The sequence below is a fragment of the Hermetia illucens genome, chromosome 1 (genome assembly GCF_905115235.1).
Source record: "Hermetia illucens chromosome 1, iHerIll2.2.curated.20191125, whole genome shotgun sequence".
Taxonomy (NCBI): Eukaryota; Metazoa; Arthropoda; class Insecta; order Diptera; family Stratiomyidae; genus Hermetia; species Hermetia illucens.
Genome location: NC_051849.1, coordinates 1,925,734 through 1,951,854, shown reverse-complemented (window position 1 = coordinate 1,951,854; position 26,121 = coordinate 1,925,734). Strand labels below are relative to the sequence as shown.

The 26,121-nt window shown below is 43.4% G+C and overlaps 1 protein-coding gene across 11 annotated transcripts in view; it reads right to left on the bottom strand.

Annotated features, from left to right (window-relative positions):
* LOC119651140 overlaps positions 1-26,121 on the bottom strand; it is a 114,034-nt gene that overhangs the window by 28,496 nt on the left and 59,417 nt on the right. For 9 of the 11 annotated variants that reach the window (XM_038054618.1, XM_038054543.1, XM_038054592.1 and 6 more), the window contains 5 exons: positions 24,480-24,791; positions 24,047-24,190; positions 23,846-23,985; positions 10,700-10,949; positions 9,265-10,275 (listed from right to left, as the gene is read on the bottom strand). In XM_038054618.1, coding sequence (XP_037910546.1) covers positions 9,265-10,275; positions 10,700-10,949; positions 23,846-23,985; positions 24,047-24,190; positions 24,480-24,791 — 1,857 coding nt within the window. The remainder of the gene's footprint in view (positions 1-9,264; positions 10,276-10,699; positions 10,950-23,845; positions 23,986-24,046; positions 24,191-24,479; positions 24,792-26,121) is intronic. The other 2 variants (XM_038054585.1, XM_038054626.1) reach the window with 2 other exon arrangements.

The following is a 26,121-nucleotide window of genomic DNA, read 5'->3' as shown; positions in this document are numbered from 1 at the left end:
AAATTGGGAGGCAGTTAAGGACCTACTTCTATAGTTGTGAAGTGGCGCTAACATCGAGATTACAGTGGCATTATTTGAGTTTGGAATACTTTTGCTTTGCCTATTGGGATACTTTCGGCTTCACCGATGTGGTCCTAGTAAAAATCTCTACGGCGTTGAACATCGTATTAGCTAATGTTCGGTACTTACCCACCTTACGAGGTTCATGAGAGCGTTTGAGATGATTTCCTACTGGCGTAAAGGAAAGGGAAATATGTCTCATCGTGTAACTCAAGCAGGTGACGCTACAATGCAGCAAGTTGGCTATTAAGACCAGGTGCTATTGAATCATAACATTTTAACTATACATGGTGGAGGGATTGTTTTCTACCCATTATACTACGGTGACGAGATGTTCGAGAGAATGATATACAAAAGCCCGCTGTTCCCCTCATCGAACTGGCGGTGGTCTATTAGAGTTACAGTATAGGTTTAGGTGAGCCCATTTTACGGTCAATGATCGTGGCACCACTCAAGAGACGATGAGTATTGGCGAGTACCTCAGAGTGGTGTCATTAGGCGTTAGAAATGCTTTCAATGTGGCCGGTTGGCTTTAGATTAGCGACACTTTGGTTATACTGTGCCTCTGGATATTTAACTCGGTTAATTCCTCTTTACCCTTTGCCATTTTAATAGTGGGGTTGGCGTTCTGGTGCGGGTCGGATGACGGACAATAGAGGTTTCGCAAGGTATTAAGACATTTATTGTGGAGGATTATCTACCGTGGAATAGTGGGCTTTCTCGTGTTGGACAATTAGAGACACCTGGGATAATAATCGATGATAATTTTAGCTTCAAGGGACAAGATTAACCGCTTATCACAGGGTTGACGAAATCTACTCTTCAATACATGCCTTATACTGTACGATTTTGCCCGCTGTTCGACGGGGCAACCAGACCAATATACCAGCTAATTGAGTTGACAGTGTGCAGGGCTTTCAAATAGGTTGAAGTAGTTTACGCCATTGGAGGAATGATGTCTACTTAATTTGTAGCTAATGAGGCGCAATATCTCTAGTGACTGCGAATTAGCTAAAGGCCACTGGGTACAAAGTTAAGGTGGAAAAGGGTCGTCAGTCTCATGCAATTATAATATTTGATGTATTGGGAAACGGGTCGCGTAGGAACATGGGAGGACATGGGGATTCGCGCCGGGACTTGAGTTTGTTAGGGCGGTCGGAAAGGAAACTTCAATAAAAAGGGGGATGATAAGTAGGGGGAGGGCCCCAATATTTTCCACTCTGATCATGGTTTTTCTGCACAATATTCACCCGGGCATGAATTTTCTCTCCACGGCTCTGACAACAGGAAATATTTGCCTCACTTTAAATTGGAGGAGTTTTCTGACTCCCTTGAAACTGGACCACATTATATTCCATTATCCCACGTTTATGGAGGAGCAAACTAGGCTGAGCGTCACTTTGAAAGTAATTGTCTGACTCTACAGTTTTATCATGGATAGATTGAAATTAGAGGCGAATCGGAAGTTCTAGGAACTACACCGTTCTTGAAAGTGCTATGGGCGTGTGGCATGAATGTGCTCGCATAGATCAGATTCCACCTCACGAAGTAATACTTTATGGTTGCTTTGAGTTGGTAAAAGTTGTTGGGTTTTATCTGGGAGAATTGAGCAGTTTGCTGAAAAGAAACCCTCTATGTGTTAAAAAGTTATTCAGTTCGGTTGGTTTTCGGTTGTGACCGCCAACAAACTGAACTGAATGGAGCCGTATATGTGTGATTCGACCCTAAGCCAAATATCCACGGCTCCAGGCTCATACTTTATATTTTCCAGGACCACCTCAGTGTGGTGTATCAAGAGTTGTTAGAATTGAGCGGAGCAATAAGAAGTGATCGGTATCGAATGATAAACGTCCGCACTACACTTGGTCCAGCTTCCAAATATGGGTAAGCCCCTTTTCCTCTCCGGCTATATTTTTCAGACATTTCTATTTCTGATTATCAATTGTTCCGATTAGGTACACGGTTTGCTTATGGGAAAATAAAAAAATGAATCGATTGATGGATCATTTCAATAGAATTATTTTTGATATACCGCAATCGTGTGCCTCGTAGTGCACCGGATAATTGCGTCCCCCAATCGATCCAATCAAACAAAAGCCGGCTAGTTTTTTGACCAGGGGCTCTCCCGCCGATCAGGGGTTCTCCCGCTCTGTCCAAGCTTTGGCCTAAAGTCAGGTAATGTTTTGAACTGCATAGAAGAAGCATTTAATATCTGCTAACCGTTTTGGTCAGAGGTATGGCAGCATCTGATGAGTTGCCTCTGCCTTAGTACGAAACCGTAAAGTAGTCTTCGCTTATTTTGGAAACCCTCGTTACTTTTTAGAGGAATTCTATTTTTGCCCTGGACGTTATCGGATCTTCAGTCATCGTTTTTTATAAGTTTGGGTGATTACCTGTGGGAGTGGGAGAAGTTCCTGTACTCAGACTACTATAATAGTTAGTCTTTTGTAGTATTCTATCCGTTTTGGATAATCATAAACTTCGTGACTGAAAACAGGAGGGCAAGATGATCAAGCTAACCCCTGAGCAATTTCGGTCATTGTATTGCGAAGCCTCACCTTCCTGTTTAAAGTAACTGTGGTACTGTATGCTAGACCTCAAGGATACATTATTTGGGTGATACTGTCAAACTTAAAGGTGTTGGACACAAGAACTTCGATCAGTGAGTTTTTTAAGCAAATGGCTTTAATATAGAGTTGTTGCTTTTGCTGTTGTTCGGTTAACGTGTGTATTTCCTGCTGAAGGCGAATTCTGGTTTATCAGCATCTTCGTCACATTGACGAGTCCTGAGAGGAAAACTTTGCATAAGATGGCTTTAGCTTTGATAAGGGTTCGAGCGTTAGGTGGATCTTTATAACAGGAGATAAGAAATCAATGGCTACACTTCGAGAGAGCTCAAGGCGGAAATTTTGAAAATTTTTTAGGCTATTCTTATGAGAAAATTTGGGGGAAACGGCAAAAATAATTATCATTTTCATTCGGATTAATACTCTACAGAATGGAATAAATTCTCCCCTTCTTGTGCATTACTAACTGGAACAAATCATTTGAACTACATAAATTAAACACAATCTACTTCTCATCAGTGTGATAGGAGCTTTATATGACTGGTATACAGTTCAGTGAACTAAATTCTTAAGAAATGGCTAAAGGACTCATTCATATTGATCCAGGTTTCCTTGGTGATTACTTTTGGAGGTTAGATGTCAAATTGCTGTGGGATTGAATACGGGGTGCTCTGTGGATAGACAGGTTCCAAAACCTCACTTGCCTTTGGTTAAAGGTTCCCTTCTGTTGCTATTTTACCAATGACTCGTGGGGTTGTAAAACGGGAAGTGATTTGAGAGGCACGAGCATTGCGAATCTTCAAGCCAGAAAAAGTGTAGAGGTGATTGTATAATAGTTGGTTGCCGCGTTAATTTCAAACACAGCATAGACTATTGGTATGCTCTCTTAGTCTTCTCTGAAGTTTGGACGAGAAATCCCATCAAAGATACCTAGAATATCTGTTTAGTCACATCTGCATATTAGCTTTCTTTACTTGAAGTGCTTTCTTTCAAATCTCTTTCAGAGCAAAACTACCTAAAGAAATTTATTACGCTGGATTTGCTGACCTTAGTTAGGGCTTGCGGGGCCTGGCTGTAGTCGTCCATTTAGCGACGTTGTCTAGGGTTTATCAGGTTGGTTCTAGATAGTTTCCTTTAATAATTGCCCAACTGGCCAGATTATATTAGCATTAACAGGGTTGACGTTGTCTATGATTTGCTAGATTGAGGATATATTGTTTTTTTCCAGATATGGTCAGGATAGAAAATTCAATTCAAGTTTTCATAGTTATCAATTTTGACGGTCCCATGGGGGAGTTTATTAAGCATTCGTTTCTCGACTTTGTTGTTCTGGGGTCGTTTCTCGTGGGTCACGGATGTATTCGTTATTATGACTTACACAACATTACGCATGATGAGGAAGAAATTGAAATGAAGCCTCATTCAAAATGAAATATTAAAAAAAATCCTTTTTTCCTTTTTTCATATCTTGCATTAAAGTTGGTGTCACTTAGTTTCTGAGTTGCCTAGGCTCACGGTGAGCAACATTAAAAAGCTAACCAGGGGCTAGTTAGATATAAACTTGGCGAATGTAGCTAGGATCACTCTAGCTAATGTAGGTAAAAACAGCATCCTTAAAATCCTAAGCTCTTAAGTATGAATCCAATACTAATTTGAGTAGGATGGGTAAACGGTAACATAGTTCGCAGAGTAAAGGTATGGGTTGGTATCCACGATGGGGCATAGAGACTGGGAAAATTCAACAGTTTTGCTATCAAATCCGATCTCCATTTGCAAATAGTTATGCTGGGAGTTCTTTCTTTACGAAAAACTGTAGACGGAGAATGGAGGCGCGGTTTTGAAACATAGGCCTTGGTGACATTCACGTCCTTGCAGAAGAGACTGCAAACCCGGAAAAGGATCATTTGGGATATTCAGAAATGGATCAAGCGAACCCAAAGGCGAAGTAGATTTCGACCTAACCCAGTTGTTGAGCGTACACTGAGATTATCTAGCATATCTCTATTGATTTGGAAATGACGATTATTACCGAAAGTGCCCGAATATTGCAGAGGACACACTTCGATTCTTATCCCATCCATATTGGGGCGGGTCAAGCATTTTGATAAATTGCTGAAGAACTAGAATATCGGTGATTTGGAGGTCGGCTCAATTGAAGATAAAGGGCAAGGAAGGATGGAAAAAAGGATTGATGTGGTCCGTTCGGCTTAAGACATAAAATTCGGCACGGCCGGCGAAATTTCAACTCAGCTGGTTAAATGTGGAAGCAAACAGTTACACCAAGGGGCTCATCAACTTATTCTCAAGTTTTGAAACAGCGAATGAATATCTGATGACTGGCAACGGAGCATTATCTGCACCATGCAGAAAACAGGAGATATCAGATAATGTAGCTATTATAGAGGTATAACGTTCCTGATAGATAGTATCTTTAAGAAATTCCCTTTTATCTTTTTAGGTCGGATAGCCTCAAAAGCGCAGAACATAATTGACTACGAGATTTTTGGGGTTCCTTCTTAAGGCAGGTTGAGATCGGACACAAAAACTGTTTCCGCTCGAAACGTCTCACCATACGATCAAAGGTTTTACTGTACAAGACAATGATCTTGCCAGTCCTCATGTATTCTTTGGAAACTTGGGTTCTTAACAAGAAAAATTGTGAACTCTTGGCCACGTTCGAGAGAAGAATCCTCCGAAGAATTTTTGGCCCTCTACATGAGGATGGACGATTCCGTAGCTTACATAACGACGAAATCTATGAGCGATACCATGACCGTGGATAAAATCCGGCTCAATAGGTTACCGTGGGCGGGTCACTTAACCCGTATGGATGAGGATGATCCCACCCGGAAAGTCTATAAGAGCAATATCTATGGTAGAAAAAGAAGACGAGGCAGACCCTGCCTAAGATGGAGCGATGTCGTAGGTCAGGACGCGAGGCAGCTTTTAAGGATATCGAATTGGTGGACCTCGGCTCAAAACCGGGATGTCTGGAGTTCGTTATTAAGGCATGCCTAAACCGGATACCGGTTGTTACGCCGTTGATGATGATGATTCTTTTTTGTGGTTATTAATTTTGACAGTTCCATGGGGGGTTTCCTTAAGTATCGTTTATCAACGCCGTGTCGAATCCCGGGGGTCGCGGACGTATTCGTCATTATGACACAGACGTCATCAAGCATGATGATGAAGTGAAGCCTCATTGAAAATGAAATGTGAAGAAAATTCTATGACTTTGACATTTTCCATATCTCGCATTAAAGTTGGTGTCATTTAGTTTCTGAGTTGGCGGATCCATTTAACGCTTGCTTGAAGTTGTATACCTAGGCAAACGCTGATCAAAGCATTAACAAGCTAACCAGCAATTAGTTCGATATTTTTGAGTAGACCTAAGATATAAACTTGAAGCTGTAGCTAGGGCCAGTCTAGTTAACTCAGGGTTGGGAAAGGTACACTGGGCTTTAAACTTTGTTATGTTCTTATGGGGATATTAACAACACCCTTCAAATTCAAGCTTTTAGGCATGAATCTAATACTAATTTGAATAGGATGGGCAAACGGTAATATAGGTCCCAAGGTAAAAGTGTGGGTTGGTATCCACGACGGAGCATAGAGATTGGGAAACAACAACAGTTTTGCATATTTGTACATAGTTATCGCTGGCAGTTCTTTCTTTATGAAAAACTGCAGACAGATGATGAACGCGCATCTCACACGCCTAAAAACGGAACAAACAATTACAACTGGGCTGATAACCCTATGAAGCCAAGAAGGGAACCTCTGACAGGACTGACAACACAACCATGGATTCGCGGATTTTTTCATAGGAAGTGCACTTTCTATAACGAATAGTAACTGCTAAGCAGTTGCCTCGATTCGAGACTATGTCATTCAGTTGTAACAGATGCCCTGGGCAGGACCCAGTTTCTTTTAGAAGAGCAATTATATCGTATATAATATCGGCTATCCAGTAAGCTATGTCCTTAGAGTATGTTGTTTTCTTAGTCAAAAAATGAAATCTACTTTTAATAGCTCCGAAACCTTACGCGAAACATGAGCCTTGTTAACGTTCATCCCCTTACAGAGGAGACTGCAAAGCCGGAAAAGGATACCTTCCGCATGGCAGTAGAAAGAACGCTGGAAGTCATACTTGAAGATTTCAGCAACCAAATAGTGAGACCTAGTAGGTGAAGTATCGCAATTATCGGTAAGGCTGAAAACATATTTGGCCCTAATGGCAACAAGACGGAATAACTATTCTTGTTCAATAATAATTGTATAGTAAAGCAGCAACAGAACGGAAGGATTCTCTAACTATCCAGAATGCTGATCTGCTGTTCGCACAGCATAACACGGTAGTATTTATTACTAAACGACGAAAGTGCACGTCTGCGACCATCAAAGTTGGAACACAAACAATACATTCCAAGTCTGCGCTCAAGGCAGAGGTAAAACTTCAAATCACATGTGGAGTGTGCGCTACCAAGGCATATAATATCGAAGCACTAATAGTGGGGATGCTACCAAATATAAGTGGCCCAAGGCCGAGCCGTTGACTCCCTATTTCGAAAGTGGTCAGTTCGTTCTTACTATATGCAGCGTGAGTATGGGCAGATGCCTTGGAAAATGCAATAAGAAGAGAAAGATTGGGGCTGCGTATTGCATAAGTGCACTCCGAACATATTGTTCTTCCAGAACAATATCCGATAAATCAGCATGCGTGATCGGAGGAATGATGCCGATTGATATTCCGGCGAGAGAAGGACAACGAGTTTACTATCGAGCTTATCTTACCAGAGAATTTTCTGCCCGTCGGCGGCAGTTCGTACGAATTGGAACTATCGAGGAATGGTTGAAGGAGTGGGATGAGTTGGAAAAAGGCCGCTGGACCCACAGAATCATATGGGGTATGCCGAAATGAATCGTGCGACCTCATGACGAAGTAAGTTTCGACCTAACCCAGTTGTTGAGCGTACACGGAGCTTATCGAGCATATCTCTATCGATTTGGGCATGACGGTTCACCATATTACCGAAAATATGCGAATATTGCAAAGGACGAATCTCGATGCTTATCCCATCCATATTGGGGCGAGTCGAGTATTTTGATAGGTTGCTGAAGAACCGATTTGGAGGTCCTTTCATTTGAAAACAAGGGACAAACGCTGCCGACACCACAGATATTCTCTTCTATCTTTTTAGGCCGGATAGCCTCAAAAGCCCAAAAAATAATTGACCGGGGGGTGTTTTTGAGTTCCGTCTAAGATAGGCTGAGATCGGACACCGTTTATTGCGCTGTTGATGATGATGGTGATGAAAATTAATACTGCTAGTAAAGGGACAAGTGCTGCAAAATTGAGAACTTTTTGAACCCCTTTGCTCAAGCTTTCGAATCATTATTATATACGATTTCCTATCAACTTTAGCCCATAACCTTCAACTTAAAGTCCTACATTTCACTTTACTGTGAGTGACATCACCATAACTATTTATATGACATCGAGTTGAAAATTATCAAACGAATAAATGGTATAATAGCTAGTGTATTTATTTTTGACGCAAAAACCGATATTTCGGGAACTATTTGTCTTGCCTCATTCCTGGATGTCCAGTCAATATCGATATTTCTGGAACCCCTGAGAAAGGGGACAAGTGATTCCTGAGGTATCGGTTTTTGCAAGGAAAAGGGTGGCACTAATGAATTGAAATGATGTAGGTATTTAGCACTGTGGAAGAGGATAAGTGGTTCCCGAACTAACGGCAAATGCAATAAGGATATATGCTCCAGTGAACCACTGAGAAAGGGGACAAGTAACTCCTGAGGTATCTATTTTTGTAAGAAAATGAGTTGCACTAATGAATTGAAATTATGTAGGTACCTAGTACTCAGGAAGAAGATAAGTGGTTCCCGAACTTTCGCACATACAATAAGGATAGATACTCTAGTGAAAGGAAATGGCGGTGGTTGTTTTATTTATTTATTTAACCGCAGAAGCACCGTGAGTAGGGGTTTATGAGAAGCAGATGAACAAATCTAATAGATTGAACAAATATCCTGAAGCGATAATTCGGACTATAGGATTGGAAGCATCTACAGCTCAAATCGTTAGTCGCCTGTAGTACTTTATTTTGGTTTATACACGTCAAGCCCAAAAATTGATGTTCTTAGCTGACATTCAAAGTTAGGAGTCGGATTTTTTTTTAGGATTTGGTTTTCAGTACCTGTATCAAAAGGGGTAAAAAAATCGGAAGGAGACGGATACCATTAAAATAAGAATTAACACATAATTTTCTATGGTAAATAAAAGGAAAAATTATTGGTTAATTTACAATTTCAACACTTTATTAAACAATCAACATTCCTTTTAGAAAAGTTACTTTGAATTTTCCACATTTTCAACATATTTACGTTTCGGTATCTCTTCCTTTTGCACAACTTTCTAATGCTTTCTATATTCTATACGGGTGTGTGTGAAAACGATGTACAGTTAGAAGGAAAAATCACAAAATACAAAAAGCTGTTATTGATTTGTAATAGGAAAGATTGCACATGAAGGTATATAGTTACTACAAGTAGATTTTCATGATTAAATGTGTATGCAGCAAACGGACACAATTTATAAGGTTCCGTAGTGTACCTGATCGTCGTCGTCTTCGTCGTATTTCTGTCCATCATTATTTTCAATATCAGCGTTTTTGTGGCTGGGAGTCTTGACTCTTGGCGCTTCATTTTGATCAGTTTCTTGCTGCTTGTGAATCTCCTCGTTTTTGTCGATACCATTTGTTAGATTTCCGTTTGAAGTAGTTGATTTAGCCGATATGGGCTTAGTAGGGCTTCCCTCGTTTGAAGTGGTTGATTTAGCCGATATAGGCTTAGTAGGGCTTCCCTCGTTTGAAGTGGTTGATTTTGCTGATTCTGTTTTCCTGATATTTTCCTCGTTTAGAATGTTAGATTTTGTTGATTCAGTTTGGCTAACATTTTCCTCTTTTGATGTGTTTGACTTTGCTGATTCTGTTTTCCTTGTGTTTTTCTCGTTCTCGGAAGCAACCTTTACGTCGACGTCTTCATCAGGATTAGCTTCATCTGGATTTGTTGCGGTTTCCTGGTCTTCCACTTCAGATAGTTTATTTTCATTGTCGCTTCCTTCGGGGACTTTATCATCATCGGCTTTGGGGTTATCAGTTTCGTTGCCATTAGTTGCTTTAAGTTCGTCGTCCTTATTGTTATCGCCGCTTTCCCTAGTTTCTTCAGTATTATTTTCAGTCTTTTCATTTTCGTCAGTTACATTTCCATTGCAGCTAGGTCCTTTTTCAGGACTGCCTTCATCACATTTTTCTTGGGGTGTAGCTTCACGGCTTTCTTGACCGGCCACAGGCACCTTTTTAGGAGTCCCTTCCTTCTCTTCTTCTGCGGGCATAGTTTCATGGTTCTCTTCAGTGAATCCAGCTTGACAGTCCTCCTTTTCTTCCTTCTTACTATCAATCGCTTCCGATGTCACCTCTGGCGAGTCCTCGCTCGTTCCTGATGTTGACTTAGGAGGATCGTCCTCAGTATGGCTGGACGTAGTATCCTTTTGATCATTTGTGGTTTGGTTGTCGTTTGCACCTTGATCATCCTGATTTGCATTTAAATTGTCATCATCATTATTCTGAAAAGTAAACAATTGTCGACTAATTCTTTTCTAGTTCCACATTTATTTCGATATCGAGAGAACATCAACATTTCCTGAATAAAGTAGAAATTAATTAGAAGCTGTCATTTCGGTTCGCTCGACTCATTCCAAATTCAAATTCACTTCAAAAACGCTTTGTTTGCTGTCTGTGCAAGATATATAATGTTTACAATTTTTCATATCAAATATAGAGCAGAAATATAGAAATTGATAAAACTGGTGGAAGTAGTATCAAAAGCTCTAGCCGACAATAGCTTACTTTATTTAATCTTGATTGCAGCAAGGGTGCAGCTTGAGGTGAGGCTAAGAAAATTCACAACTCATGCAAGGTGCTTGGTTTGACACAAAGTGGTGCAATAGTAAAACTTTACCATTCTTTGCGTAAAGTTCTCTGGGTTACCTGGTCGTTGCCATTCACTTCAGGTTCATCATTAGCTTTCCTGTCCGTATCATCGTCGAAATTGTCGTCCTTTGGGATAGGAGATGGAGTGTTTCTTGGGGTTACCTCGGGGCTACCATTTGTATCATCGACGTCAAGATCTTCAGTATCTTCATGATTTGCTTCTTTTTCACTTAGTTGTTTTTCGTAGATCTTCTCATCTTCAATTGCGTCCATGACGGCCTGCTCTTCTATGGTAAGCTTACTATTTCTAAATGTATTGAAATATTATATAGTTTGGAATGATTCAAAAGTCATTGTTCGAAAGGTTACGATAGTAGTATTAGTTGTGTAGTTAGGAAACTTTTGAAACTATAGTGTCCTACTGTCTACGTATGTAAATGTGTATATCAATCAAATAGTGGACCCGGGGTCTAACCCTAGCAGGATAACAGCATCCCTCCGCTCTACATTCCATTTCTGGATATAGAGAAGATATTTGACCGTGTGCTCTCTATGGTTCTGAGTGTTGGCCGACCATAAAAGACAATGAACGGCGTCTTGCGGTAATGGAGACGAAGATGCTACGTTGGGCTAGTGGCGTCACACGTTTAGATCACATCCGAAATGAGGATATCCGCGATCGTTATGGGGTTGCACCGATCGTGGAAAAGTTGCGAGAGAGGCGTCTTCGATGGTATGGTCACGCAATTCGTGCAAACGAGAATTCACTTGCAAAGATTGGTCTGAACATCGAAGTCGATGGAAAACGACCAAAAGGCAGACCTAAGCAATGGTGGCTTGATACGCTGGACGGGGATTCGAAAGCCTCGAGATTGCACCCAGATCAGGCATTCGATAGAGCCAAATGGCGAAGCCGATCACGACGAGCCGACCCCGCTTGTGAACGGGACAAAGGCTGAAGAAAAAGAAGAAGTGCTACACAAGCTGATCTCGTATGCTTTGCGGCAAAACCTAGTACCAGGTGAAGTCATGCGCTGGGTTAAATTATTCTACTGTGATCCGAAGAGTACATTGGGGGCATTCTGATAATAAGTACTTGGCCTCACCTCACCAGTAAATGTCAGTAACAGTTTTGTAATGATAAGAGTGGTTATAGGAGGATCAGGTCGATCATCCTAAGTGGCCGACAACGATTTAGAGGGCAGAGCTATCCCAAAAATCTAAACAAATTGGCTAAGTTGACCATGAAGGTCCGCCCGCAAAGATTGAAGCTCGATCAAAGCGCTCAAAGGACCCCCCCCCCCCCCACATTCCCGAGCCTGGCTAGCACAGAGGCGTGCAAGAACGTGTCGATCGAGCACTTTGATGGAGCTTGAATCTTTGTGGGCGGACCTTCACGGTCAACATAGCCAATTTGTTTAGATTTTTGGGATAGCTCTGCCCTCTAGGTCATTGACGGCCACTTAGGATGATCGACCTGATCCTCCTATAACCACTTTTATCATTACAAATATAAAATGGGTCAAATCCGGGTAGGTCATAGTTAAGTTATCGGACCGCTTCAACACGGTAACTTTCGGAGTTACTGTGGAAGACGTTGTCGCAACGCCTGCGCAGTCACATGCGTCCAATGCAGGAACGCCCTGATGACTGGGGCTGGGCTCTGGAACTCGACAGTGCGGACATACGGGCTTACGAGTGTTCGGGCGCCCGCAATCGAAACAAAAGACTTTGGGATCCTCCCAACAGTCAGCAAACAAATGTCCAATTTGCCGACAATTCCAGCAAACCAAGTCCAAATCACGATCCTGAATCTCAGACTGATGATTACCTGAGATGTTCTTTATGTTAACACCCTCTTCAGATTCAGCAGAATAGCTGTGTAATTGGTGAGAGAGCCTGCTTGAGAGACACTCCTCTAAAATTTCGCTCTGCTGCACTAACTTACGCAGCTTGCGAACCGTACTAGCCGGAACATAGAGAAGTTGCCTCTGAACGTCGGGTCTCAACCCACGACGTAGAAACTCTACCAACTTGTCTTCCGTTAAGGAATTTTCTAGCCTATTGGCTAGCGAACGCACAGTTTTTTAGTAACTGTCGAAATCTTCGGATGGACCTTGCATGCGCTCCCTCATCAGTTCAAGGATATCCCAGTCATCTAGAGAATCCTTAAACTCCTGGCGAATAGCCTCACGAAAAGAGATCCACTCGATTCGTCCGATAGACTGGTGATAGTCCCAGTACCAATCTGCTGCTCTGTCTTTGAGAAGGGTGTGTACATAAGTACACAGCAAGCCGAAATCCCCCTGTAAGGTTGTGTTGGTTAAAGCCTCCACGCGGAAGAGGAATTGGTTGATGGGCAAAGTTTTCGATGTGCCATCAAAAACCAAGTTCCAGGATGCCAAAATTGAATAAACACGATCCGCTGATTTTGTATTAAGCGGTCGTGCCTGGTATCCATCGTCCTCGTCAGAGTCGTAAAAATTGTACATATAGTCGAGTCCGGATCTGTCGTCATGTCGGTGAAAGTTCTCGGATCCGGACCTGTTGTCAAGTCCGTAAAAATTCACGTTACGTCAATGATCAGGTGTGTAAAAATTGCCTTTATTATGTCCATTGTCACGTCTGTCCTCAAAATGTACTGCACGAGTGTTCGGGTCCGAGTCTCGAAGCGCAACAAATTGCTCTCGAATCAATCCTTCAACTCGTGAAGCGTCCGTCGCCCTAGCATCCCGCGCAGAAGGATCAACCCAACCCACAGGATCTCTCCTCGCCGCCTCATGCCACCGTCAGTCGTCACGGCGTGTTGGCAGGTCAAGCTCAGCAGAGCTCCATTGACCTGGAGGTAGCGTAGAAGGGAGACGATAAAGGTCGCGAGACCCGTGATCTCGTCGATGTGACATATCGTTAATAAAATTAAAAGAAAAAATAAAATAAAATTGGAAACGACCAAAAGGAAGTCCAAGAAAAAAAAGAAAAAGAAGCGAAATTATTATGTGCAAAATATAACGCTTAAGGCGAAAAGAAAAAAAAAAAAAACGAAGCAGAAAAAGAAGTTAAAAAGAAAGAAAAGTTAAAATAGTCGAATCAATCGAAAAGAAATAGAAAAGAAAAAAAACAAGGAAAAAGAAAGAAAATAATGAAAAAGAAGAAGGAAAAACGAATTGCGAGGATTCCTCTCTCTCTAAATTGTCAACTCCTGTAATTAACTCCCGCAAAACTCTCGGATGACCAAAAAGCCATCCCAACCCCATAAATTTTTTCCATCTGTGTGCAGAAAACTTCCACACACAGTGTTTTTTTCATGAAGAGACAACAAACGAGTTGCTCCCCGTCGCAGAATATTAAAAAAAAAAAAACAAGCAAAAAGGTATCGCGAGAATTCAATCTTCCTCGTCTGAAGTCAGAGAACAAAGTGAAGATGAATCATATTGAGGACGGAACGGCACAGCATATAGCCGACTACCTCCGTATTCCATCAAGGACTCATCTCACCCGTCACTTCATCCCTACGAAGAAGAAAGAATATTTAATTTTTTCAAATGCTGAAACGAAGAGATAGATGTTTCACATAAAGGTAGGGAAGGACACTCCTCAGAAGCTCGGACGGCAATACCTTTCAGCTTATAGCCGCAAAGGCCCGTAGATCCAGAGGCTTCTGGAAGGCAATCACCTACGAGACGTTAAGTCTCAAGACAAACACAACAAATGACTAGCTCTTATGGTATTCTACCAAGGATAGGACAGGAAACTCTACGTTACGAGGCGGAAAAGGAAATTGAGGCTTAGGAACACTTGTTTCCGGGGAAAAAGGCATGAAACCTAAAACTAGAAATCTGGAGCCTAGCCGGGAACAATGTTGAGAATCTATTGATTCTCTACCCGACACCACCAAACGAAGTTGTGAGCCGGAATAGGCTATCTTCCACTTAATTCAGAACACCTGCAAATAAGAAATTATGCCTGAATCTAGGAAATGTTGGGCCCCACGTTGGGCGCCATTTGTAATGATCGACCTGATCCTCCTATATCCACTCTTATCATTACAGTTTGTTGATCTTTCTTCAGATTTTTCGGATGGGTAGTTTCTGAGAAGGGGTCCGTGAAAGAAATGATCACTTTCGGCCCCCCGCACTCCCCATCTTTCCAATAGATGTCAAACCTAATACCGGCTTCGAAAAGTACTAACCGAAACCTGTCATTTGATACCCCACATGACTATAATTGGGGAAAAAAATGTACATCCCTTTTCACATATATGGGGACCCCCCTTAAATTCAACGTACAATGATGTATCTCGCTGTACGTGAGAGCGTTCACAGTTCCCACCTTTTCACCAAATTCGGTATCAATCGCTATAACCGTTTTAGAGAAAAGTGCGAGTGACAGACAGACGTGTCGTCCCATTTTTTTGCTGAACAATATGGGAAAGTTGCTGGAACGCATTATATGCAACAGGGTTCTCCCAATCGTAGACGAAGCAAGAGGCCTGTCCACACAACAATATAATTCTCGCGCTGGCCTATCAACAGTCATAAGGTGGCAGGGTGGTACCAAAAAATACTGTGCCATCAGTGAGGAATGCTTTCAACTCAGCGCAATGGAAGCATATAATAAGATCCTTAAATCAGCTGAATATTTCCTCGTATATTCAGCTAATCATCAGGAATTATTCCGTGGATAGAAAGCTCCTCTATGCCTAGGACGTAGACCCAGTTGAATATTTGATAACCGGCCGAGTGCCTCAAGGATCAGTGCTGGGACTACTGCTCTGGAAGGTGATGTATGACCATGTGCTGCTCATGAAACTCGCGTAACAAGCTACGCTTGTTTGCTATGCAGATAACATCGCAATTGGTGTTGTAGACAAACACCTGGAGGATGTTATCTCGGCATGTGAGACATCAGTTAGGCTGATCAAGGATTGGTTGATATTACGTAAATTAGACTTGGTGGAATACAAAACTGAGGCTGTTCTGGTCAGCAACAGTAAATTGGAAGAAATTCTACGGTTTCTTGTGGGACAACAAGTGATAGAGTGCTGGATCATCAATTGACCTTGAGGGAACATTTGAGCTATGCGGGCGAGAAAGCAACGAAAATGGTAGCTCCGTTAATTGGCATGATGCCCAATATTGGAGGACCGAAACCACCGAGGAGCTACATTGTACGCAGGTACAGTTTGATCAAAAGTCAGGCGTATAGGAGAAAATTGTCTTCAGTGTATCGTTTGAAGGCGTTAAAAGTTGCTAGCGTATTCCGAACACCTCAGACGAAGCCGTAGTCGCGGATGAGGAGGGGTGTTTTAGCTTTTGATGCTTTCCATCTCTGTAAAAACAAAAGAAGGACTGACAAACAGACGGACGGACAGACAGTAAAGTGATTTTTTTCGTTTTACACAAAACCTTGAAAATGGAGAAAGAGCAATATCGGTCGATGATTCGATTCTTCTTTTCGAAGGGAATGGAACTGTCCTATCTGCCGGTGGACATCGTTTTCTAGGATCCACAAGGTGTGATCTGCATCGACTACCTGGGGAAGGGCAAAACGGTCACTGGTGGGTTCGCCGAATTATTTGGCCCCATTTGGCGAAGAAAAAATGCCCTTCCACCATGACAACGCACTGACTTACACTTCCTCCGTCGCCACGGCCAAACTGCTCATGTTGAGCTACGAATTGCTACCTTATCCACCATATTTTACAGATTTGGCTCCCGGTGACTTTTTTTTTGTTTCGAAACTTAAAGAAGTCACTCGCCTGGCAGAAGTTTGAGTCAAATGAGGAGGTCACCGCCACCACGAAGGTTTAGTTAGTTATTTTAGGATAATAGGGGAGCCACACCTCAGAGCAGTTGTACTATCCCCGTAAATCTCCTATTCTCTTCCCGTCTACGATATTCGCAGACCTTAGGGAATCTGAGAACATTCCCCAGCGGCAGAGAGTATGCAGATTCTTCATGGAAGAAGACCTTACCAAGATGTCTTCGTCTGAGACCTGAGGAGGCCGACAACTGCATATGAAGTGCAGGGCTGTCTCGTTCTCCTCGTCACATTGGTTGCATATACCCGAAAGGACCATCCCGATTTACTAAGGTTTTCATATCCCACTTCCCGAGGGTGACGAAAATGCCGCTCTAGCGGACTCAGGTTCTTTTACAAAGATTTCCAACTGCCGGGAAAAGTTCAGATTTCTTCGCCCGGCTGAATTCTTTCAATTTCATCCTTCAGAGTAGAGTTGACAGTGAATGGTCGAATGTCAAAAACTGTTTCTGGTTCCATCATCGTGAGTTCAAACTCTTGGCGTGCCAGTCTGTCAGCCTCCTCATTACCAGCGATGTTTGAGTATCCTGGCACCGACATCAAGAATGTTTCGTTCAGTTGGCTAAGTTTCAGCAGCACCTGATGATAACTCCACACCAATTGGCTTGATATGTCGTTGGTGTTTAGTGCTGCCTGACTGCGTGAAAAGATTCGAATGGTGCGACTCCTCCATTTTTGCCGTAGTCATTTTTCTGCTCCCAATGAAATGGCTTTTAGTTCAGCGTCGGAGAGGATACCCAACGCCCTACACGTGGGTCTATGCAAATAATATTATCCTAGTATCTCACAAGCTGATCTTTAAAGCTGATCTTTAGTCACTTTTAATAATCACCTCATGGCACACGGTCTCAGACTGAATTTAAAAAAATAGAAGTTTTGACAACCGACCCCAAAAAACCGACATTATCATTGTCAGTATCCTGGATCAAATTGAACACGAGATGATATCGATATCGACAAGATATGTATTTTCAGGTTTAGATTTCATATAGAGGCATCTGATTTCTCCCGATTATCGAGTTGGATAATTTCTGAGAATGAGTCCCGTCTCACTTAACACCCCATACCTCTACTTTGCAACCAGTGTTAAATCTAAGACCTGTTTCGTGAAGTGCTAATCGAGGTCCTCCATTTGATACCTCAGACGACTTTATTTGGCCAAAAAGATCTGACACCTCTTCATCACTCATATCGGATCTTTCATCGAATTCCACTCAAAAATCAGGAGCAAAGAAAGGCTTCCCCAGGGGGTAATCTATCCTCAATTTCGAGAATTATGTGGCAGTGACCCACTGCTATGCGAATCACAAAATCTGTCAATATACGCCCGAGCTTATGCGGATGACATGAACCATGTCATGATTGATGTGTAGAAATATACAACGTTGCTTGACAGATGGTGCGTCAGGCATCAGCAAATCCAAATAAAACAAAGATGGTATTATTTACAAAAAGGAGCAAACTGAATTGTCTCTGCCATCCAAGGATGAGAGTGGAAAACCTCCAGTTTTTCAAAGAAGTGAGACACCTGGGAGTTACTTCAGAAACCGGTGCTATGAGCATAACATCCAGAACAACTTTAAATGTACGATCAAACAGCTGCAGGCCGCTTATAGGAGGTGATTCGCAAAAGTAAAAGGAATTGCTTAAAGCAGTTAGGCGACGGTACCGATATAAACTTTTGGGATGGGCCTTACAGGGTGGTAATGAGAAGGCTGCCAAGCTCACCCCAGGTGACCTATTCGCGCCTTTTGAAAGAAACTGCTGCCACTTTGCTTCTACACTACGAAAATAACGTAAGGCAAACGGTAGTCCAGGTCAACAAGTACGTGATATATCCAGTTACCGAGGAGGAATTGCACCTGTTTTGGATAGCACCCTTAACAGAGCGGTTGCAGCTGGCAGGGAAGGTTAAGCTCGACCTCTTCTTCAACACCTTTGAGGCGTGCCTAAAAGAAGGAATCTTCCCTGCTTAGTGGAAAAAGTAAAAGTTGGTCTTGTTTCCCAAACCCAATAAGCCACCTAGAGATCGAGCATATCATCCCATCTGCCTGCTGGTTACAATGGGGAAGAGAATGGAGAGAGAGCTATCTACAACAGACCCTTACCCATCATCGAAAGTGGCAATTCCCTGTCGCAGCGCTAGTATGGGTTTCGACGTGTCCACTCTGTGCGGTTGCGGTTGTGCCGTGTTGGCACTGGATATACTAAACGCATTCAGTTGGCTGACATAGGTGCTTCTGGATATTTGTAGAGTCTGGTCGGGGATCAACTCTCTGGTATGGGACGGATGAGGGTACCATGGAGTACATCTTAACAGTGAACAGGGCTTTGGAATAGGGTTTAACTTTCAAATTTGAATAATATATGTATAATGAAGGCCAGGCATATCGCAATTTGCCTTTGTATCTAGTTCTTTAAGTGCTTTCTGGTACTTTGATTTGATTCTTTGACATCTGTTTGGCAAAAGATATATAGGAAGTCCAAAGCAGAGAGGAAACTGGGATATGCTCCTTGCTTAAAAACAGAGGGGCGGGGGTCCAGTTTTCGGACAGAAAGGACAGCGAAGCCCATGGTGTTTTACGTAGGCACCTGTCGTGAGACTTAATCCTACGGTCCTCTTAAGGCACGGATTGATTTTGTGACCACAATCAGAGCCCGCTGAGACAAGCAACAACGGTACCAGTCAATACCAAGTGCATGGCTTAGCATTCATACTGGTGGATACAAGAATTACCTAAATCTCTACCGAACTATGGAGTACGGCACCCGTGTTGATACGCAACACCACGTCGAGGCCCGAAGGTCTCTTCTCGTTTGAGCATAACTACAACCACCATGAAATTCCCACTAGGGGGCCAACCGCAAATAACCGAGCTGGCCTCACATACAACAGGAGTTCACCCGAAGTGTGAGTCTAGGGGCTTTCTCGGTTCCCATGGTACCAGTATACCCCTGGTAAGGTTTCGTGACCAATTTGCCACTTCAGATGAGTCCCCGTGCAGACTCGGGTTTGATCGCCCTGATTAGGCCTTCGGAGCATTCACCTACTGAATTACGGCCAGCAAACCAAAATGATTACAGCGTCTCCCGGTGCCACCACTATGGAGGTTCTCCTCGGCCACTTGGTTTTGGTTTGGCCGATAGGGTTGCCGCCTCATCTTCTTCGCCGCCACCTCTTAGCACCTGACAGAAAGGACAGGTGAGACAAAATACAAGGTTTTCTTTTCAGGCTGACGCGATTGGCCAACTATTGAAGGGTGGGCACATCGCTATCTGTATGATAGCCAAGTAGTCCTGATTGTGTTGACCAATCGTTTCTTCATCTCAGGAATCTGGAACTCGTTTGAGCTCGATATCTAGATTCAATACGGTAGAAGCACTCTGGGTACCTGGTCACTGTGATGTGAAGGGAAGTGAAGTCGCTGATGTTTTAGTAAAAGAGCTCTTAGTTTTTCCCATTCCCGGATCGAAACCAACAATTGGAGTATCAGTAGCATTGGTCAATATTGCCATCAAAAACTGGGAACAACTTTCCTATAAGGGTAGGAGGCAGAGCATAAAAGTAGACACAAACAACTCTTCTGATTTCCGTAAAAAGAAAAGGAAATGTGTCATTCTGCACGGGACTGCTTATGATTTGCTAAATCGGAAGAAAAAGAAAGGATTTCTGTTACTTCTACCTATGAGTAATGTCGAAATTAGGATCACAAGATTAACCTTATTAGGGGATATTGATACAGGAAAGTGGGTATTTCCATTTTCCGATAGGCTCGCCTCCCTGAAGAAGGGGGCAATGATGGAGGGGAGTTTATCTCAGAGACGGTTTTTGTGGCTTAATTGTCAACGTGATTTAATTCCCACAGTTCTTATCACCAATAATGTTGTAGTGGATGACCTGAAAGGTTGCCGAAACAACAACCATCTCAGTCTCGCCTTCAAAATACGCTGGCTCCCAATGTTTTAGGTTTAAATCCAGGGATATTTTGGAAAAGGCAATGGTAATGCAAGAATCGAGTTGTTGAAAGATAGCCATTGCTAAATGACAATTCATGATACTTCATTTCGGGTATCATTTCAGGGAGCCTCATATTGTTGGTTATTGCAGGCGATACCACGCAATGGAATTCATTGTGCGAGAAGGACCCAGAACAGTTGAAGAAGGATGCGATCTCCACGGAAAGTATTGGGGGAAGTGCTGTGTAATTCAAAGGACCGTGACCGTTGGCGTGTAGATGCAGTAAATATGCCATGATGGAGGTTTATCGGAGATATATAATCGCATACCGGTTAACTCACTAAATGAAGCACCCGGGTTTGAAGTCCTTCAGGGAATTCATGGTTTGCCAAATATTGGCATAGTGGGTTGCCAAAGTACGGTAACAAACATTGGTCTTCGCTAGCTAATTACTACGTTTTGAATGATTGCCAAGTATTTTCATGAATTTTATTGATGACTATGATAGTATCACATAATAGATAAATACCATAGGTTGAGGGAAGGGTGGGAGGAGTCCCTAGATAAATTGAAAAATCGGTTATGCTGTTCCCAGGACAGGGGAGAGATAGTGTGTGGTGGGTTGCCTCTCCCTTAGGCGAAGTCTTCAGTCTTCCTTTTTAAAAAGCTTGGATACACAGCCCAAAAAGAGGAGCCTGTAGACCAAAAAAATGAGGCAGTCTCTTACGAGTTGGTTCTTGGGGGAACCGTTGGTTGTCTTTTTCTCAAATCCTATTATTTTAATCATAAAGTTAAAAGAATAATCACAGATTCGTCCCTTATGTGCTTGTCCTTTTGTGCTGGGTTGGGATGACAGGCGAGATGTGCAAAGCCATCTGGCAGGCCATCCCATCTCATGTCCAGTGTTTGTTTGAGTGTTGTTTTCGGGAGGGCTATTTCCCTGCATTCTGGAAGACTGCCAGGGTAGTTGTGCTCCTGAAGTCGCCAGAGAAGGATAAGAGTAATCCTCGGTCGTATAGGGCGATATCTCTTCTCCCGGCCCTTGGCAAGGTCCTGGAGAGGATTATGGTCCAGCGATTGGCGGTGAAATCATCCCATTTGGCGTCTGACAGGCAGTATGGCTTCCGTACTGGGAGGTCCACCGACGGCGCCTTAATGCATGTTAGGAACTTTGTTGTCCGTTGTCCTCGCAAATACGTCCTTGGAATATTTGTTGATTTCAAAGGCGCATTTGACTACCTAAGTTGGTCCTCTGTGTTGTCCAAAATTCGTGAGTGTGACTGCCGGGAATTGGCTCTGTGGAAGAGCTACTTCCACGGTAGAAAGGCATTCGTCCAAGGTGTCAATGAGCGTGTGTGGGTGAATGTTGAGCGCGGCTGCCCGCAGGGATCTATCGTAGGTCCATTTATATGGAATCTGATGATGGACGAACTGTTGGGTGAGCTTTCTTCCGTGGCTGAATGTGTTGCCTACGCAGATGATCTTCTCATTCTTGTTGAGGGGAGCACTCGCCGTGAACTCGAGCAGCAGGCTGCCGAATACATGCGCATCGTTAACGCGTGGTCCACTAAAGTCGGTGTCGCGATCTCAACGGAGAAGACCGTCGGGATGATGCTTAAAGGCATCCTACGTCGTCCGTCTTGCGTAAAGTTGATCGGAGGATCCTTAAAGATCCGGCAGAAAGTGACCTACTTGGGAGTCACGATCGCGGAACGCATGTCTTTGCGCGAGCTCAGGCTACGCTTAACTAAATTGGTGTGTATGATGAGACGAGTGTGAGTGGGGTCTAAGCAGGAGAGCTGCTAGATCCATTTATGTGACGCTCTTCCTTGCGTGTTCCACGTATGGGTCCCCTATGTTGTATGACTTGGCACTGACGGTGAAGGGCAGGCAGTTGCTCTACGCTTGTCAGCGAGTGGCTTTGTCAGCATGTTTTCCTGTATGTCGTACCGTCTCGACTGACGCCATGCAGGTCTTGTTGGGTGTTCCTCCTCTTGATCTGGAGGCAGTCCGGCGTGCCACGGCCTACAGGATCAGGAGGGGCGTACCTTTGCTGCAAACAGATTTAGTAGCTGGTGATCAGGTGGAGGGGTTAGGACCGCTCGCGGTCAAGAAGTTGTTAGACGAGAGTGTAACATCTAAGTGGCAGCTTAGATGGAACGAATGTGGGAAAGGTTGGGCCACGTATAAATACGTAAGGAATGTGTCTGCCAGAGGAAGTTCCGTTGTGGACTTCGGGCTTGAGATGGGCTTCCTCCTGACTGGGCATGGTAGCTTGAATGAGTTCCTCTTCAAGCGCAACCTTGCCTCCAGTCAGGGCTGTGTTTTGTGTGGGGCTGACTCGGAGGACTGGTTACATGTTCTCTGTGTCTGTCCAGCGTACAGTGACATCCGCAATCTAGACGACATGGGCGTTGGCGTATTGAACGGTATCTACGATGTTAGCCAGTGCCTTGCTAGCAGTGGGACGCTTAAACGCGCTAATGCATTCGCGAGTGCTGCATTCCGACGAAGGAGGGAGCTCCTCGACGCTGCTTCGCTTGCAGTTGATGGGCAAATGGCCTAGTGGCCGTGGTAGTCAGCCACCAGTTTTGTGTGTTTGGTGTTAGTGTTGTCTTGTCATGTCCTTTGTGTTGTGTTGTACGCAGAGCGGTAGTTAGCTGGTTAAAGGTTCTGTTGCGGTTCTCCGCCTCGGGCTGATTCCAGTTAATCCGTTGGGGAGTTCCATCCCTACGTACTCGAGGAGGGCGATCAGACCCGAGTCTGCAAGGAACTCATCTGAAGTGGGTCTGCCACGAAGCCTCACCGGAGGTTATCTGATACCATGGGAACCGGGATGGCCCTCTGAGAGCATATGCTCCAGGAGAAATCCTGGAGGACATGCTCTCGGCCCGGTTATTTGCGGTTGGCCCCCTAGTGGGAGTTTCATGGTGGTTGTGGTTATGCTTACATAGCGGGCAGAGCTCCTCGGAGCTCAAGCGTGGAGTTGCGCTGTACAACTCGGGTGCCGTAACCCTTAGTTGCGGCAGAGGTATTAGATAGGCCTCGCATCCACTGGTATGAATGCTGAGCCTGCACTCAGTATAAACCAGGACCGCTGTGCTTGCATGGCGGGGCTCTGATTGTAGTCCCAAAATCAATCCGCGTCCGAAGAGGACCGTGGGATTAAGCCTTCACGGCAGGTACTCACGTTAAACCCCCAGGCCTTTCGTGTCCTTTTGTGCCTCTATACTACTAAAGCAAGACTACTTTGCCCTATGGAAATTGTTAGTGGGTTTCTAGGCATTTATGTGTTTTTAAAGTGTTGTTTGAGTAACAAATGAAGGATAACTGCGAAAACTTGTATGTATAATACAATATGTACATGTCGAATCTACTGTCAGTCTTTAGATACTACTACCTCACTTTAAGTTTACTGAAATTACCCATTTTCAATGTCGTCTACTTCTGGGGTATCCTCAGTAGTGTTAACTTTCGATCGACTTGTGAGCAAATTGATGCTTGGTTCGTTTTCCTCTTCTTTGTTATTGTTGTCATTTTCCGTTGATAAATCTGTCTGGGAGCTCTACAACATTGTCGTGCTTCTTTTAAGAAGTGTTGTTTCAACTAGGAAAGTTATTACTTACAGTCAGTTTTCCCACCTCATCAACTAATGCCGACCAGTCTGGGTGGTTTTCTTGTGGGACACGTGGAGCTTCCGGAACAATTGTGAGTAATGAACGGTCTATATCATGAGGTTTATGTTTATAGTAGGCTGCATTTTTCATTCGCTTTGGAAAAAAGGAAGACCACGATAAATGTAATGGAATCGAAGAACCAATGGCATATCAATGGAAGCAAGAAGTGTTACATTTTTGTAGTCATTAATGACGTTTACAGGATTTAAATTGACAGTCAAATATGTTCAGTGTCATGGCAAAGGCTGGTAGATGCAGCCTTCGTTGAAGAATCTAGGAAGCCTTCCCTCCTTGGGCTTACTACATTTAGTTAATCAAATTGAATTTCTATAACGTTCTTACTTCCATTATATCTGTGCGGCCTTATCAATATCAAACTTACATAATCCAGAGCTTCTTCATCGGCCCCGGCCTGCACAAGTAAATTATAACATCTGGTATTATTCTTTGCGCTGGCGGCCCAATGTAATGGAGTTTTTCCGGTAGCATCAATATCAGTGGCACCTCCAGGCCAAACTTTGAGCAAATATTCAACAATTCTTGTGTGCGCTAGACCAGCGGCCTTATGCATCACTGTCAGTCCATTGGAGTCTTTTGTAGTTATCAAACTGGGCGGGACGGGTGGTTCCGTTTTCGATTTCAATACATCTAAATTATTATCTACAACAGCTTGGTGAACGTCCTTGATAGTATTCTGATTTCGAAAGGAATATTTAATGATTTTATGGTCTATAAGGATGTACACTTTTGAGCTTTTCAGTACTTTGAATAATTAATTTAATAATGTCATCTTACTGAAATTATTACTTAGAAAATGCCAATATTTTGAGGACAAATTGTTCTCTTCCTGAGTGAACAAGCTTACCTGCTTATTGCCCACCTTGCCCTTTAGTTACCTATATCCGAATTACTTAGGTATTGATATAGTCAACTGTCAGATTATGAGGCTTTCCCAAGGATCTAATTTTTGGAATTCATTAACCTCCTTATATGGTTGTCTTCCATCCCTTGGTGAGGTATATCGCGTCAACCACATCTACGTGTCATTGCTTGCGGTTACTGAAATGCGCTTCAGCTCCCCACATGACATCCTGATTCTCTTTTGTTCTGCGCCAAGTGTTGTTAGGACGACCCACTCGTCGGCCATCTTGGGAAAGCGAATTCCACAGCATGGCATAGCCCGCTACGGAATTGTCGCATCTCCTTAATGTGGGACCTATCCACTGCCACTTCCGTCCTCCTACATCGCATCCGAGTGCCAAGCCTATGTACCGGCCAAGTTGTTCTTAGGAGATAGTGTCAGGCCAGCGTACTCCGATGATGCAACGTAGACAGGTATTGACGAAAGCTTAGAGCTTTTGAGTAACTGTGGAGTTCTCTTTCCATGTGCTACTTCCATATAGCAACACAGAAAGAACACTGACACAGAACAATCATTAATTAGCATTTCATGATTTTATACAGGGGAGCGAAAGTGGATCTAGCGATGATAATGGGTTGGGCAACATCTAGTTCGGTGCCGCCTGGCGGGCTCCGCTTTGGACCTTAAAATCCTTTGAGATTTTACCTCGGTGCAGCACGTGACATTTTGCGCCATCCGGAATGACCTTTTACGTAGAGCACTCCGGAAACACTCCCTGTTCACGCTATCGGAAGCATTCTTGATATCGATGAGGAGCAGGTGCAGCGAAGATCTAAATTCCGCACACTGTTTCAAAATGATCCTTAGGGTGTTGATGTGGTCGATGCAGGAGGATCTGGAGTGGAATGCAGCCTGCTTTTGGACGATCAAGCTTTCGAGAAATTCTTTAATGGGTTCCAGTATTATTTTAGCCCAATCCCAATATTTCCGAATGAGCAGAAGCAGCAGATCTGCAGTAACTGCAGTTGCACCGATAAATAATTCTGCGAGGAGACTGTGAAGCCCAGCGGCTTTACTTCCTTTGAGTGCATTGATGGCGGAAATGATTTCTCTTCTGCTTGGAGGAACAGTCAGTATCCGTATGTCACGGTGACTGACCATT